We start from the raw sequence: 15446 nt of genomic DNA, 5'->3' as shown, positions 1-15446 counted from the left end.
AAGATCTAGGAGTTGATATCAGACCAACCCTGTCTCCTGAAGCCCTCATAAAGAGAATAACGTCTGCGGCATATGCGAGGCTGGCTAACATCAGAACAGCGTTCAGGAACCTGTGTAAGGAATCATTCAGAATCTTGTACACCACATATGTAAGACCAATCCTGGAGTATGCAGCCCCAGCATGGAGCCCGTACCTTGTCAAGCACAAGGCGAAGCTTGAAAAAGTTCAGTGATATGCCACTAGACTAGTCCCAGAACTAAGAGGCATGAGTTACGAAGAAAGGCTTGCGTGAAATGCACCTTACGACACTAGCAGACAGAAGAGTAAGGGGAGACATGATCACAACCTACAAAGTTCTCAGAGGAATTGACAGGGTAGATAAAGATAACTGTTTAACACTGGTGGGACGCGACCAAGGAGACACAGGTGGAAACTGAGTACCCAAATGAGCCACAGTGACGTCAGAAAAAACATTTTCAGTGTCAGAGTAGATAACAGGTGGAATGCATTAGGCAGTGATGTGGTGGAGGCTGACTATATTGTCTGCCGGGACAATAGTCTGTCCCGCTCCAGGACAACCCATCCCATCTACCCTCCAGGACAACCCATCCCATCTACCCTCCAGGACAACCCATCCCATCTACCCTCCAGGACAATCTGTCCCATCTACCCTCCAGGACAAGCCTGTCCCATCTACCCTCCAGGACAATCTGTCCCATCTACCCTCCAGGACAACCTATCCCATCTACCCTCCAGGACAACCTATCCCATCTACCCCTCCAGGACAACCTATCCCATCTACCCTCCAGGACAACCTGTCCCATCTACCCCTCCAGGACAACCTGTCCCATCTACCCCTCCAGGACAACCTATCCCATCTACCCCTCCAGGACAACCTGTCCCATCTACCCCTCCAGGACAACCTATCCCATCTACCCCTCCAGGACAACCTGTCCCATCTACCCCTCCAGGACAACCTGTCCCATCTACCCTCCAGGACAACCTATCCCATCTACCCTCCAGGACAACCTGTCCCATCTACCCTCCAGGACAACCTGTCCCATCTACCCTCCAGGACAACCTATCCCATCTACCCCTCCAGGACAACTTGTCCCATCTACCCTCCAAGACAACCTATCCCATCTACCCTCCAGGACAACCTATCCCCCGTTCCTTGTGGGGAAGCCAAGGCCGCCCGCTCCTGCAGTGGTTGGGACGTCACCCGCTAGCAAGGTCCTGGAGGCGGCCGTGTTCACTGTGTTGACTGTTTAAGTGCCGCCTGGCCCAACCACTTGGGCTGGACGGTAGAGCGACGGTCTCCCGTCCTGCAGGTCGGCGTTCACTCCTCCCCGAACACCGTTTATGTAGGACAGACGTAAATCTGTGTATGTATGTATGTAGGTCAGGCTACCATTTTAAAAGCACTACAATCACCTGCTGTGGTTAATTGCTCGAAAATTCCCTGAACTAAATGTTTAACACATCTCTCACCGTGTCCATGGAGGAGAGAAGAATATATATATGTATATATAGATATATATATATATATATATATATATATATATATATATATATATATATATATATATATACATATATATATATATATATATATATATATATATATATATATATATATATATATATATATATATATATATGTGTGTGTGTATATCACGAAAATAAACACGTGATTTAAAAATGTGACAATGTCAGACCACGGAGGAAAAATGAAACAGGAATTTCCTTAAGTACTTTCGTATATTAATATATGAAAGTACTTAAGGAAATTCCTGTTTCATTTTTCCTCCGTGGTCTGACATTGTCATATATATATATATATATATATATATATATATATATATATATATATATATGGTGGTGAGCATTGTTAATGTGTGGCCACGTCTGTGGTAGAGAAAATAATAAACAAAAAATCCTTCCCTGTCCCAACTGACCCCACACCCACCCCGTGGGCGGTGGTGGACCCCACACCCACCCCGGGGGCGGTGGTGGACCCCACACTCACCCCGCGGGCGGTGGTGGACCCCACACTCACCCCGTGGTCGGTGGTGGACCCCACACTCACCCCGTGGGCGGTGGTGGACCCCACACCCACCCCGGGGGCGGTGGTGGACCCCACACCCACCCCGGGGGCGGTGGAGGACCCCACACCCACCCCGTGGGCGGTGGAGGACCCCACACTCACCCCGTGGTCGGTGGTGGACCCCACACTCACCCCGTGGGCGGTGGTGGACCCCACACCCACCCCGTGGGCGGTGGTGGACCCCACACTCACCCCGTGGGCGGTGGTGGACCCCACACCCACCCCGTGGGCGGTGGTGGACCCCACACTCACCCCGTGGTCGGTGGTGGACCCCACACTCACCCCGTGGGCGGTGGTGGACCCCACACTCACCCCGTGGGCGGTGGTGGACCCCACACCCACCCCGTGGGCGGTGGTGGACCCCACACCCACCCCGTGCACATAATGGGCTCAAGGACTGAACCCCACAACCCCGTCTGTAACTGGTTGTAAATCATCGCGTCGTTCGTGTTATATAACCCACGGCCTTCTGGTCTTACGGGTCCGAGTTCCATTCCAATGGGAACGAAGAATAATACTGATTATTTGCTAAAGGTTTCCAGGCTAATATTTTAGACATAAAAATTATATATATATATATATATATATATATATATATATATATATATATATATATATATATATATATATATATATATATATATATATATATATATATATATATACCTTGAGAGTGAGGGGTGGACGGCTGCTGAGATAATAATAAGTTATAAATAGATCAGAGTGTGGTAGAGTCAACCATTGTTTGGTAAGTGAAAGTGTTGAGAATGAGTTCCCTCTGACCACATATGTTGTCACTATCTCTCTCTGACCACATATGTTGTCACTATCTCTCTCTGATCACATATGTTGTCACTATCTCTCTCTGACCACACATGTTGTCACTATCTCCCTCTGACCACATATGTTGTCACTATCTCCCTCTGACCACACATGTTGTTACTATCTCCCTCTGACCACATGTGTTGTCACTATCTCCCTCTGACCACATGTGTTGTCACTATCTCCCTCTGACCACATATGTTGTCACTATCTCCCTCTGACCACACATGTTGTCACTATCTCCCTCTGACCACACATGTTGTCACTATCTCTCTCTGACCACACATGTTGTCACTATCTCTCTCTGACCACACATGTTGTCACTATCTCCCTCTGACCACACATGTTGTCACTATCTCTCTCTGACCACACATGTTGTCACTATCTCCCTCTGACCACACATGTTGTTACTATCTCCCTCTGACCACATGTGTTGTCACTATCTCCCTCTGACCACATGTGTTGTCACTATCTCCCTCTGACCACATGTGTTGTCACTATCTCCCTCTGACCACATATGTTGTCACTATCTCCCTCTGACCACATGTGTTGTCACTATCTCCCTCTGACCACATATGTTGTCACTATCTCTCTCTGACCACACATGTTGTCACTATCTCCCTCTGACCACATGTGTTGTCACTATCTCCCTCTGACCACATATGTTGTCACTATCTCTCTCTGACCACATATGTTGTCACTATCTCCCTCTGACCACATATGTTGTCAACACAACACTTCCCCCCCTCCTCCTAGCTGGGGCCAACATAGGCCTAACTCCCCACTCCCAGACTGGGTATATATTACTGGGTATACTTCCTAGTGATTATGGCTAGCAATGAGGTATATTAATGTATCCTAAGTTTACGTTACGTGTATACATGCCACCAGCATGTATACACGCCACCAGCATGTATACACGCCACCAGCATGTATACACGCCACCAGCATGTATACTCGCCACCAGCATGTATACACGCCACCAGCATGTATACTCGCCACCAGCATGTATACACGCCACCAGCATGTATACACGCCACCAGCATGTATACACGCCACCAGCATGAATACACGCCACCAGCATGTATACACGCCACCAGCATGTATACATGCCACCAGCATGTATACACGCCACCAGCATGTATACACGCCACCAGCATGTATACATGAGTGAGAGTATACTAGACGTGTGGGAGTATACTGGAGGTGAGGGAGTATACTAGAGGTGAGGGAGTATACTAGAGGTGAGGGAGTATACTAGAGGTGTGGGAGTATACTAGAGGTGTAGGAGTATACTAGAGGTGTGGGAGTATACTAGAAGTGTGGGAGTATACTAGAGGTGTGGGAGTATACTAGAGGAGTGGGAGTATACTAGAAGTGTGGGAGTATACTAGAGGTGTGGGAGTATACTAGAAGTGTGGGAGTATACTAGAGGTGTGGGAGTATACTAGAGGTGTGAGAGTTTACTAGAGGTATACACACAGGAGCAACAAGGCAGGTTACCTTCACTGGTCTCCGTCACTCACAAATTCTTCAAAACAACTGAACCACCATCAGCCCGGGGCGGGCCCTTTATAGGTAGGATCCCGGGGGGGGGGGAGGTTAGGGGTGAGGGAGAGGGGGGGGGTAATGGAGGGGTGAGGGAGTGGGGGGGAGGGGGGTTGGGAGTGGGTGAGGGAGTGGGGGTGGGGAGAGGGGTGATGGAGGGGATGAGGGAGTGGGGGTGGGGTGGGGGGTGATGGAGGGGGTGAGGGAGTGGGGGGGGTGATGGAGGGGGTGGGCGAGGGTTAGGGGGGGAGTGAAGGACGGGGGGAGGTAACTGCGTGGCTGAGTGGTCTAAACTGGTAAACTGTGAAGGAAGGTCTCACAAGGTACCATCAACTCGCCCCATCAGTTATGACGGCCAGGCTGCTCAAGCTTCCGGGGTGACACACCTGGACGCCGGGGTGACACACCTGGACGCCGGGGTGACACACCTGGACGCCGCGGTGACACACCTGGACGCCGGGGTGACACACCTGGACGCCGGGGTGACACACCTGGACGCCGAGGTGACACACCTGGACGCCGGGGTGACACACCTGGACGCCGGGGTGACACACCAGGACGCCGGGGTGACACACCTGGACGCCGGGGTGACACACCAGGACGCCGGGGTGACACACCTGGACGCCGGGGTGACACACCTGGACGCCAGGGTGACACACCTGCACGCCGGGGTGACACACCTGGACGCCGTGGTGACACACCTGGACGCCGGGGTGACACACCAGGACGCCGGGGTGACACACCTGGACGCCGGGGTGACACACCTGGACGCCGGTGTGACACCTGGATGCCGGGGTGACACCTGGACGCCGGGGTGACACCTGGACGCCGGGGTGACACACCTGGACGCCGGGGTGACACACCTGGACGCCGGGGTGACACACCTGGACGCCGGGGTGACACACCTGGACGCCGGGGTGACACCTGGACGTCGGGGTGACACCTGGACGCCGGGGTGACACCTGGACGCCGGGCTGACACACGGACGGCGGGGTGACAAACGGAGGCCGGGGTGACACAAGGACGCCGGGGTGACACAAGGACGCCGGGGAGACACAAGGACGCTGGGGTGACACACGGACGGCGGGGTGACACAAGGACGCTGGGGTGACAAGGACGCCGGGGTGACACACGGACGCCGGGGTGACACAAGTACGTCGGGGTGACACACGGACGCTGGGGTGACAAACGGACGCCGGGGTGACACAAGGACGTCGGGTTGACACACGGGGGCGCCGGAGTGACACACGGAGGCGGGGTGACACACGGACGCCGGGGTTACACACGGACGCCGGGGTTACACACAGACGCCGGGGTTACACACGGACGCCGGGGTGACACAAGGACGTCGGGGTGACACACGGGGGCGCCGGGGTGACACACGGACGCCGGGGTTACACACGGACGCCGGGGTTACACACGGACGCCGGGGTTACACACGGACGCCGGGGTTACACACGGACGCCGGGGTGACACAAGGACGTCGGGGTGACACACGGGGGCGCCGGGGTGACACACGGACGCCGGGGTGACACACGGACGCCGGGGTTACACACGGACGCCGGGGTTACACACGGACGCCGGGGTTACACACGGACGCCGGGGTTACACACGGACGCCGGGGTTACACACGGACGCCGGGGTTACACACGGACGCCGGGGTTACACACGGACGCCGGGGTTACACACGGACGCCGGGGTTACACACGGACGCCGGGGTTACACACGGACGCCGGGGTTACACACGGACGCCGGGGTTACACACGGAGCCCGGGGTGACACAAGGACGCCGGGGTGACACAAGGATGCCGGGGGTACACACGGACGCCGGGGTGTCACAAGGACGCCGGGGTGACACAAGGACGCCGGGGTGACACATGGACGTCGGAGTGACACACGGACAACGGTGACACATAGACGCCAGGGTGACACATAGACGCCGGGGTGACACACGGGGGCGCCGGAGTGACACATGAACGCCGGGGTGACACACGGGACACCGGGGTGACACACGGGACGCCGGGGTGACACATGGGGGCGCCGGGGTGACACATGGACGCCGGGGTGACACATGGACGCCAAGGGTGACACACGGGGGCGCAGGGGTGACACACGCGACGAAGAAGTGATACACCTGGACCCCGGGATGACACACGGGGGCGCCGGAGTGACACACGGAGGCCGGGGTGACACACGGACGCCGGGGTTACACACGGACGCCGGGGTTACACACAGACGCCGGGGTTACACACGGACGCCGGGGTGACACAAGGACGTCGGGGTGACACACGGGGGCGCCGGGGTGACACACGGACGCCGGGGTTACACACGGACGCCGGGGTTACACACGGACGCCGGGGTTACACACGGACGCCGGGGTTACACACGGACGCCGGGGTGACACAAGGACGTCGGGGTGACACACGGGGGCGCCGGGGTGACACACGGACGCCGGGGTGACACACGGACGCCGGGGTTACACACGGACGCCGGGGTTACACACGGACGCCGGGGTTACACACGGACGCCGGGGTTACACACGGACGCCGGGGTTACACACGGACGCCGGGGTTACACACGGACGCCGGGGTTACACACGGACGCCGGGGTTACACACGGACGCCGGGGTTACACACGGACGCCGGGGTTACACACGGACGCCGGGGTTACACACGGACGCCGGGGTTACACACGGACGCCGGGGTTACACACGGAGCCCGGGGTGACACAAGGACGCCGGGGTGACACAAGGATGCCGGGGGTACACACGGACGCCGGGGTGTCACAAGGACGCCGGGGTGACACAAGGACGCCGGGGTGACACATGGACGTCGGAGTGACACACGGACAACGGTGACACATAGACGCCAGGGTGACACATAGACGCCGGGGTGACACACGGGGGCGCCGGAGTGACACATGAACGCCGGGGTGACACACGGGACACCGGGGTGACACACGGGACGCCGGGGTGACACATGGGGGCGCCGGGGTGACACATGGACGCCGGGGTGACACATGGACGCCAAGGGTGACACACGGGGGCGCAGGGGTGACACACGCGACGAAGAAGTGATACACCTGGACCCCGGGATGACACACGGGGGCGCCGGAGTGACACATGAACGCCGGGGTGACACACGGGACACCGGGGTGACACATGGACGCCGGGATGACACACTTGGGGACGCCGGGGTGACACACATGGATGCCGGGGTGACAAACGGGGGCGCCGGGGTGACACTTGGACTCTAGGGTGACACACGGGACGCCGGGGTGACACACGGGGACGCCGGGGTGACACACGGGGACGCCGGGGTGACACACGGGGACGCCGGGGTGACACACGGGGACGCCGGGGTGACACACGGGGACGCCGGGGTGACACACGGGGACGCCGGGGTGACACACGGGGACGCCGGGGTGACACACGGGGACGCCGGGGTGACACACGGGGACGCCGGGGTGACACACGGGGACGCCGGGGTGACACACGGGGACGCCGGGGTGACACACCGGGACGCCGGGGTGACACACGGGGACGCCGGGGTGACACACGGGGACGCCGGGGTGACACACCGGGACGCCGGGGTGACACACGGCGACCCCAGGGTGACACACGGGGACGACGGGGTGACACAGGGATGCCGGGGTGACACACGGGGACGCCGGGGTGACACACGGGACGCCGGGGTGACACACGGGGACACCGGGGTGACACACGGGGACGCCGGGGTGACACATGGGAACGCCAGGGTGACACACGGGACGCCGGGGTGACACACATGGATGCCGGGGTGACACACGGGGACGCCGGGGTGACACACGGGGACGCCGGGGTGACACACGGGACGCCGGGGTGACACACGGGACGCCGGGGTGACACACGGGGACGCCGGGGTGACACACGGGACGCCGGGGTGACACACGGGGACGCCGGGGTGACACACGGGGACGCCGGGGTGACACACGGGGACGCCGGGGTGATACGGGGACGCCCACTGTAACAGCCGTGGTCCAGGTTCACAGATTCCATTCTTTACCGTGAAACGTTTTTACGTAAAACAATAATACAAAAGAAGAAAGAATGGTGCTGGCACGAACGTGGCTAACTGGCACTCCCCAGTAGACCACCACCACTACCACCACCACCACCACATACACCACCACCACCACCTGCACCATCACCACCACCACCTGCACCACCACCACCTGCTCCACCACCACCACCACCTGCTCCACCACCACCACCACCTGCACCATCCACCACCACCACCACCACCTGCACCACCACCACCACCACCTGCACCACCACCATCACAACCACCTGCTCCACCACCACCATAACCACCTGCTCTATGTTACGGCCCTACTGGGGCATAACCGGGTTCTTCTCTGATGTTATTAGAGTTTGGGTATCCGGCCCCAAGTTAGTAGTGGCTTTCAAGTGGTGTCTTCCGTAACGCAAGTAAACTTAAAGGGGAAGGGATACAAATGCACGGCTTTATATATATATATATATATATATAATCACCACCACCATAAATAAATATGTAAACCGTCACACGGGGGTTATAAACACTATAATGTACAGAATGGTCTTCCTCTGAAGACACAGGATGCTCCACGGTGCTCATGATGAGTAGCCCTGGTTCCCTTCTTCGGCCCACGATAAATCCTCTTTGATTCTCTTGGCGAATCTACCCTGGCCTCAGGCCAGCCAAATCACAGTCCCACTGGGTGCTCCGTCGTGGAAGCCTTCAACCACAATCCGGCCTGTAGCTGGCAGGTTCCAATCAGCTCCGCTGTCTAGGTCACTCCGCGACCGATACTAGGGTTGCGAGCCCTAGGCAGGAGCCTCGTGTGATTCCGCTGTTCACTCTCCTCTCTCGGCACCACAGTGGCTAGTCTCTTTCACCAGCCAGCCCCGGATAAGGCAATTCCTAATACTACCACGTCACAGGCAGGCTAACACTCTCAGTAGAGTTCGTCCGGGGGTGACTCACAGCTTCTGCAGAGCCAACTCGTGAAGAGACCTTGGCTGCCTTGGGTAGACTGCTCCATCGTCCAATACAGCAGTCCCAGGTCGACTCTGTAATCAGACACGTCATTAGTACTGGGACTATGTTACGGCCCTCTCGGGTCGCAACCGGGTTCTTTCTCTGATGTTGTTAGAGGAAGGGTATCCGGCCCCAAGCTAGTAGTGGCTTTCAAGGGATGAGATCCGTAACGCAAGTAAACTAAAGGGGAAGGGAAATAAAGGCAAAAACTTAATAATATAATTACCGCTACCAATAAATAATATATAAAAGGTTACACTGGGGAGGGGTATAAACACTATTATCTACAAAGTAGTCTTCTTCTGAAGACGCGGAGTGTTCCACGGTGCTCGACGATGCTAAGGTCCTGGTCCTCTTGTGGCCTCACGACGAATCCTTCGATTCTCTTGAGTCTACCCTGGCCACAGGCCAGCCAAATCACAGTTCCACTGGGGGCACCGTCGTGGAGGCCATCAACCACAAGTCCAGCCGGTAGCTGGCAGGTTCCAATCAGCAGCGCTGGTTAGGCCACTCCACGACCGATACTAGGGTAGCACGCCCTAGTCAGGAGCCTCGTGTGATCCCACAGACCACTCTCCTCACCACAACGCCCCAGTGGTTAAGCGTCTCCACCAGTCAGTCCCAGGTATGACAATCCTTCAGCTGCCACGTCACGGGCAGGCTAACACCTCAGTGTTCATCCGGGGGGGGGGGGTGACTCACAGCTGCTGCAGCAAATACCTGGAGACAAGACGGCTGCCTTGGGTAGACTGACTCAACGTTCGTTACAGCAGTCCCAGGTCGACTCTGTAATCAGACATGTCATCAGTAATCGGGACACTCTAGGGCACGTCACTTAACGGCTCAGACCCAAACGCCCATCTATCCACTCCATAGATGGCGTTGCTGTCTACGCTCCACCTCACCAGAGGTCAGCAGCGGCTGCGTTATGAGCTGATCAGGACGGGAATCTAGCCCTTGTGGCTGGTATTTCCTGTCCTCACTTGATGGCGCCATCCATTTGGAGGGGGTTTCGGGAGCTGACCCACAGATGGCGTGGTCGTCACTGCTCCGTGCTCGGACGTTGGGCTCGGGTCCGTAACACCTCCCCACCAAAAAGAATTTGGTTTGGGGTTCTAAAAAGAGAAACACAAACCAAATTAGTACGGGGACACAACTCCAAATGGACTCACGTACGCTCAGAACTGGAATGACGAGGCTGTCTTGTCCACAGAACTGTCCCACTGGGCAACTCTGGCATGAAGGAAACTTGTAGATGGAAGGCAATGACCTGCCTGATGTGATCTTCCACACCTCCACTGCGATGTCAAGCAGGGGCATAATCTCACATCTCTCGAGTAAGGATCGATATTGACACGATCTGGGGTGAATTGACACTTCCCTGTGTCGTAGCACCGATGATGGCTGGTCACAGACGGTATTTCTGGTACCGGTCCGGCGGTCCTTCAGGGAGACAGGAACCTGGAATACAGGGGTTGTATTATTTAGAGTGACAGCGACAGTTAAACCAGTACTCACAGCATACGCCTCTACTAGGCTCACACCTAGTTCCAACAGGGCTGCTCGTACATCGAGGATGGCATTCGCTCTGCCACCGTCAGGTCGACCAACGTTCCGCATAACGCTGCATCTAGGCTCAGCAATCACGCGGGGGGTGTCAACCTGTCGGAAACGGTCACTCATAATGTCACCTCTCGTACCTCCTGTATCTACCATCACCTTCCAGGTCCCTCCTTTGACTGCACTACTCACAGTGCACGTCTCCAATCCCTGGGATCTCTTCGCGACGTTCATGGGAGCCATCATCTGTTGGGTCGTCCACTGGTCCTTACTGAGAACACACACAAGAATAAAACAAAATACCGCTAGGAAACATTTGGTCAACTGAGGGATAAGCTTCCTGAGCTTGTAATGTCCATAGCCGGCTACATCCATTAGCCTGGTTTGGACCGAAGAGGGCACTAGACCCTTCACACATACCTCACATACCTCCGACGTCTGGGGAATCGCTGGCCGGTTCAATGAACGCTGTACTTTGCCATACCGCAAGTACTCGTCCGCCTTCGCTCCAGACTCTTTGGTATCCGTGGGTGCTTGTACACGAGACCTCTCTTCTCGCTCAGTCGCTTCTGCCTCCTTAACCGCAAGTTCCCCGTCGAGAGAAGAATCAGGAGAGACTGCTAGGATGCTCTCGATCTGTTGGGTAGAGGACAAATTAAATATGTTACCTGATTCCGGGTCTGACTGTACCTGGACATTACCACTGCCTGCTGTTACCTCAGACCTTGCTGTTCCGACCGACTCGTACGCAATCTTGGGATGATTGGTGCTCCAATCTGTCACCAAGTCGTTGGCTAGTATCACGTCAATCCCAGCTATAGGTAGGGTATCGACTACTGCCAACGCACATGTGCCGCTGAAGTAAGGCGAGTCGAGATGTACCGGCACTAAGGGGGCGATGTACTGCGTCCTCGGAAACCCAACCAGGATAACCTTTTATCTCCCATCCACACTCACTCCCTCGGGTAACGAGCTACTCACGATCAGGGACTGGGCTGCTCCACTATCTCTGAGCACTACAACAGATCTACCAGTATGACCACTCGATACATACCCGCTTGAAGTGTGAGGAGAAAACAATCTGGATTCTTCCTGACTAGTCATCAGGGACGGGGTTCCCTCTGGTGGTGTCACACAGCTCACTAACATCACCTCCCTACGTGGGCCGCTACCTCTTCTGCCTCGGCACATAGCAGCTACATGCCCTTTCTGCCCACAAGTCCAGCACACCATATTCCTCCTCAGACTCCGGTGTTTCGGACTGTTAGGACTAGTCCTTCGAGGGCTACTTGGGGGCGTCTTCTCAGCGCTTCGTGGGACGGGTCTCTCCTCTTCCTGATGAGGTTTGTCAAACCGGCGGGGGTAATTCCTCGGGACGTACTTAGCAGAAGGCCTGTGCGTCAGGATGTATTCCTCAGCCATGGTGGCTGCCGCACTCAAGGTCTCCACCTGCTGCTCCTCTAAGTACGTCTTCAGGTCTCCAGACAAACAATCCTTGAAGTCCTCTAACAGTATGAGCTGCTCGAGGTCTTCTTTGGTCTCCACTTTCCGAGAGGCACACCATTCCTGGAAAAGTCGCTCCTTGATAGTTGGCGAATTCGGTGAAAGTGTGCTCTGAGGTCTTTTTCAGGTTCCTGAACTTCTGCCAGTAAGCCTCAGGTACCAATTGGTACGCCATGAGCACTACCTTCTTCAACTTGTCATAGTCGCCGGAGTCATCAAGGGACAACGTGGAGTAGGCGATTTGGGCCTTCCCAGTCAAGACAGACTGTATCATGATGGCCCAATTCTCCTTTGGCCACTCCAAAGAGGCTGCGACTTTCTCGAAGGCCGCGAAGAACTTTGAGACTTCCTTCTCGTTGAACTTCGGTACCATTTTGATGTTCCTCACCGGATCGAAAAGACTCGTTTCCGTTGTTGGCCTCCGACCACCTAACCGCAATACTTCTAGCTCATGTTGTCTCTCTCTTTCCTCTCTGTCTCGTCGTTCTTGCCTGTCTCGTTCTTCTCTTTCTCTTTCTCGTTCTTCTCTTTCTCTTTCTCGTTTCTCTTCTCTTTCTCTTTCCGCTTTCCTTTCTTCTAATTCTAAACGCCTCATCTCTAATTCTTTATCTTTCTTTTCAGTGGAAGCTACTTCTTCACTTTCTTTTGTACCTTGTGCCTCACTTTCCTGTTTCTCATCGGCCTTCAAATGCCGGTGAACCTTGGACAAGATCTCCACACGGGAATCACTGGCACGTATCTTGATCTCCAGGTAGGCACTCACCAGTACGAGTTCCTGTTTGCCCAGATATTTTAATCTGGCAAGACAGTCCTCCCTGTTCAGAAAAGCCTGAACATCGTCCAGATCGTCGATGGTCGATTTTTCTGCCATTGTCACCGAAATGGAACACTAGCACTTAACACACCGCTTTCGTTAGCACTTAACGCACCAAGCACTGTTCTACGTCAATATTGCACTTTATCGCACCACACACTGCACTTGCCAATATTGCACGTAATTACATCGGGCACTTCGCTATACAATGTTGCACTGAATCACACCGAGCACCGCACTACACAATATTGCACTTAATCACAGCGAGCACCGCACTGCACAATATTGCACTTAGTCACTCCGAGCACCGCACAGGACGTATAACGTCCTGATCGTCACACAAAGGGGGAATTATTTACAGGGATTACGCCACTTCACCACCCTGTCAAACATACTTGACAAGGGGTCGGATCCCGCTGGGGATGCCAATTATGTTACGGCCCTCTCGGGTCGCAACCGGGTTCTTTCTCTGATGTTGTTAGAGGAAGGGTATCTGGCCCCAAGCTAGTAGTGGCTTTCAAGGGATGAGATCCGTAACGCAAGTAAATTAAAGGGGAAGGGAAATAAAGGCAAAAACTTAATAATATAATTACCGCCACCAATAAATAATATATAAAAGGTTACACTGGGGAGGGGTATAAACACTATTATCTACAAAGTAGTCTTCTTCTGAAGACGCGGAGTGTTCCACGGTGCTCGACGATGCTAAGGTCCTGGTCCTCTTGTGGCCTCACGACGAATCCTTCGATTCTCTTGAGTCTACCCTGGCCACAGGCCAGCCAAATCACAGTACCACTGGGGGCACCGTCGTGGAGGCCATCAACCACAAGTCCAGCCGGTAGCTGGCAGGTTCCAATCAGCAGCGCTGGTTAGGCCACTCCACGACCGATACTAGGGTAGCACACCCTAGTCAGGAGCCTCGTGTGATCCCACAGACCACTCTCCTCACCACAACGCCCCAGTGGTTAAGCGTCTCCACCAGTCAGTCCCGGGTATGACAATCCTTCAGCTGCCACGTCACGGGCAGGCTAACACCTCAGTGTTCATCCGGGGGGGTGACTCACAGCTGCTGCAGCAAATACCTGGAGACAAGACGGCTGCCTTGGGTAGACTGACTCAATGTTCGTTACAGCAGTCCCAGGTCGACTCTGTAATCAGACACGTCATCAGTAATCAGGACACTCTAGGGCACGTCACTTACCGGCTCAGACCCAAACGCCCATCTATCCACTCCATAGATGGCGTTGCTGTCTACGCTCCACCTCACCAGAGGTCAGCAGCGGCTGTGTTATGAGCTGATCAGGAAGGGAAACTAGCCCTTGTGGCTGGTATTTCCTGTCCTCACTTGATGGCGCCGTCCATTTGGAGGGGGTTTCGGGAGCTGACCCACAGATGGCGTGGTCGTCACTGCTCCGTGCTCGGACGTTGGGCTCGGGTCCGTAACAGACTAGAGAACCTCACTTACAGGCTTAGACACAAACGTCCACCTATCCACTCCATAGATGGCGTTGCTGTCTAAGCGCCACCTCACCAGAGGTCAGCAGCGGCTATGTTACGAGCTGATTAAGACGGGAATCCAGCACCTGTGGCCGGTATATCCCGTCCTCACTAGATGGCTTCGTCCATTTGGAGGGGGTTTCGGGAGCGGACTCACAGATGGCGTTGTCGTCACTGCTCCGTGCTCCGACGCTGGACTCGGGTCCGTAACACTCTACCACCACCACCGCCACCACCACCACCACCTGCTCCACCACCACCACTGTCACAAACAGGGAATTCATCACTGTCACAAGAAGGGACTGTATTCACTGTCACATACAGGGGACCTCTTTCCTGTTACAAACACGGACCTCTTCACTGTCACAAATAGGGATCTCTTCACTGTTACAAACACGGACCTCTTCACTGTCACAAATAGGGACCTCTTCACTGCCAAAAACAGGGACCTCTTCACTGTCACAAACAGGAACCTCTTCACTGTCAAATATAGGGATCTTCTTCACTGTCACAAACAGGGACTCTTTTTACTGT

At 55.3% G+C, this 15446-nt stretch overlaps 2 protein-coding genes across 2 annotated transcripts in view; both read right to left on the bottom strand.

Moving 5' to 3' along the window:
- The window catches only part of LOC138368151 (glutamine synthetase), a 24857-nt gene extending 20378 nt beyond the window's left edge, over window positions 1-4479 (bottom strand). Inside the window, exon 1 of the mRNA XM_069330453.1 lies at window positions 4434-4479. The gene's annotated coding sequence lies outside the window, so the exon portion shown is untranslated. The remainder of the gene's footprint in view (window positions 1-4433) is intronic.
- A 2684-nt stretch (window positions 4480-7163) lies between these two features.
- LOC138368187 (uncharacterized) lies at window positions 7164-8222 on the bottom strand. The gene has a single exon (XM_069330634.1). It carries the CDS (start codon window positions 8220-8222, stop codon window positions 7164-7166), a length of 1059 nt encoding a protein of 352 aa, XP_069186735.1.
- Window positions 8223-15446: the final 7224 nt, after the last annotated feature.

The sequence above is a fragment of the Procambarus clarkii genome, chromosome 24 (assembly GCF_040958095.1).
Source record: "Procambarus clarkii isolate CNS0578487 chromosome 24, FALCON_Pclarkii_2.0, whole genome shotgun sequence".
In the NCBI taxonomy this organism is placed as follows: domain Eukaryota; kingdom Metazoa; phylum Arthropoda; class Malacostraca; order Decapoda; family Cambaridae; genus Procambarus; species Procambarus clarkii.
Note: the sequence above shows the minus strand (reverse complement) of the source record. Positions and strands in the feature narration are given on the sequence as shown.

Bases quoted from the DNA above. Each gene is read 5' to 3' on its own strand.
- LOC138368187 (XM_069330634.1), bottom strand. From the start codon at position 8,222: ATGTGTCACCCCGGCGTCCCCGTGTGTCACCCCGGTGTCCCCGTGTGT.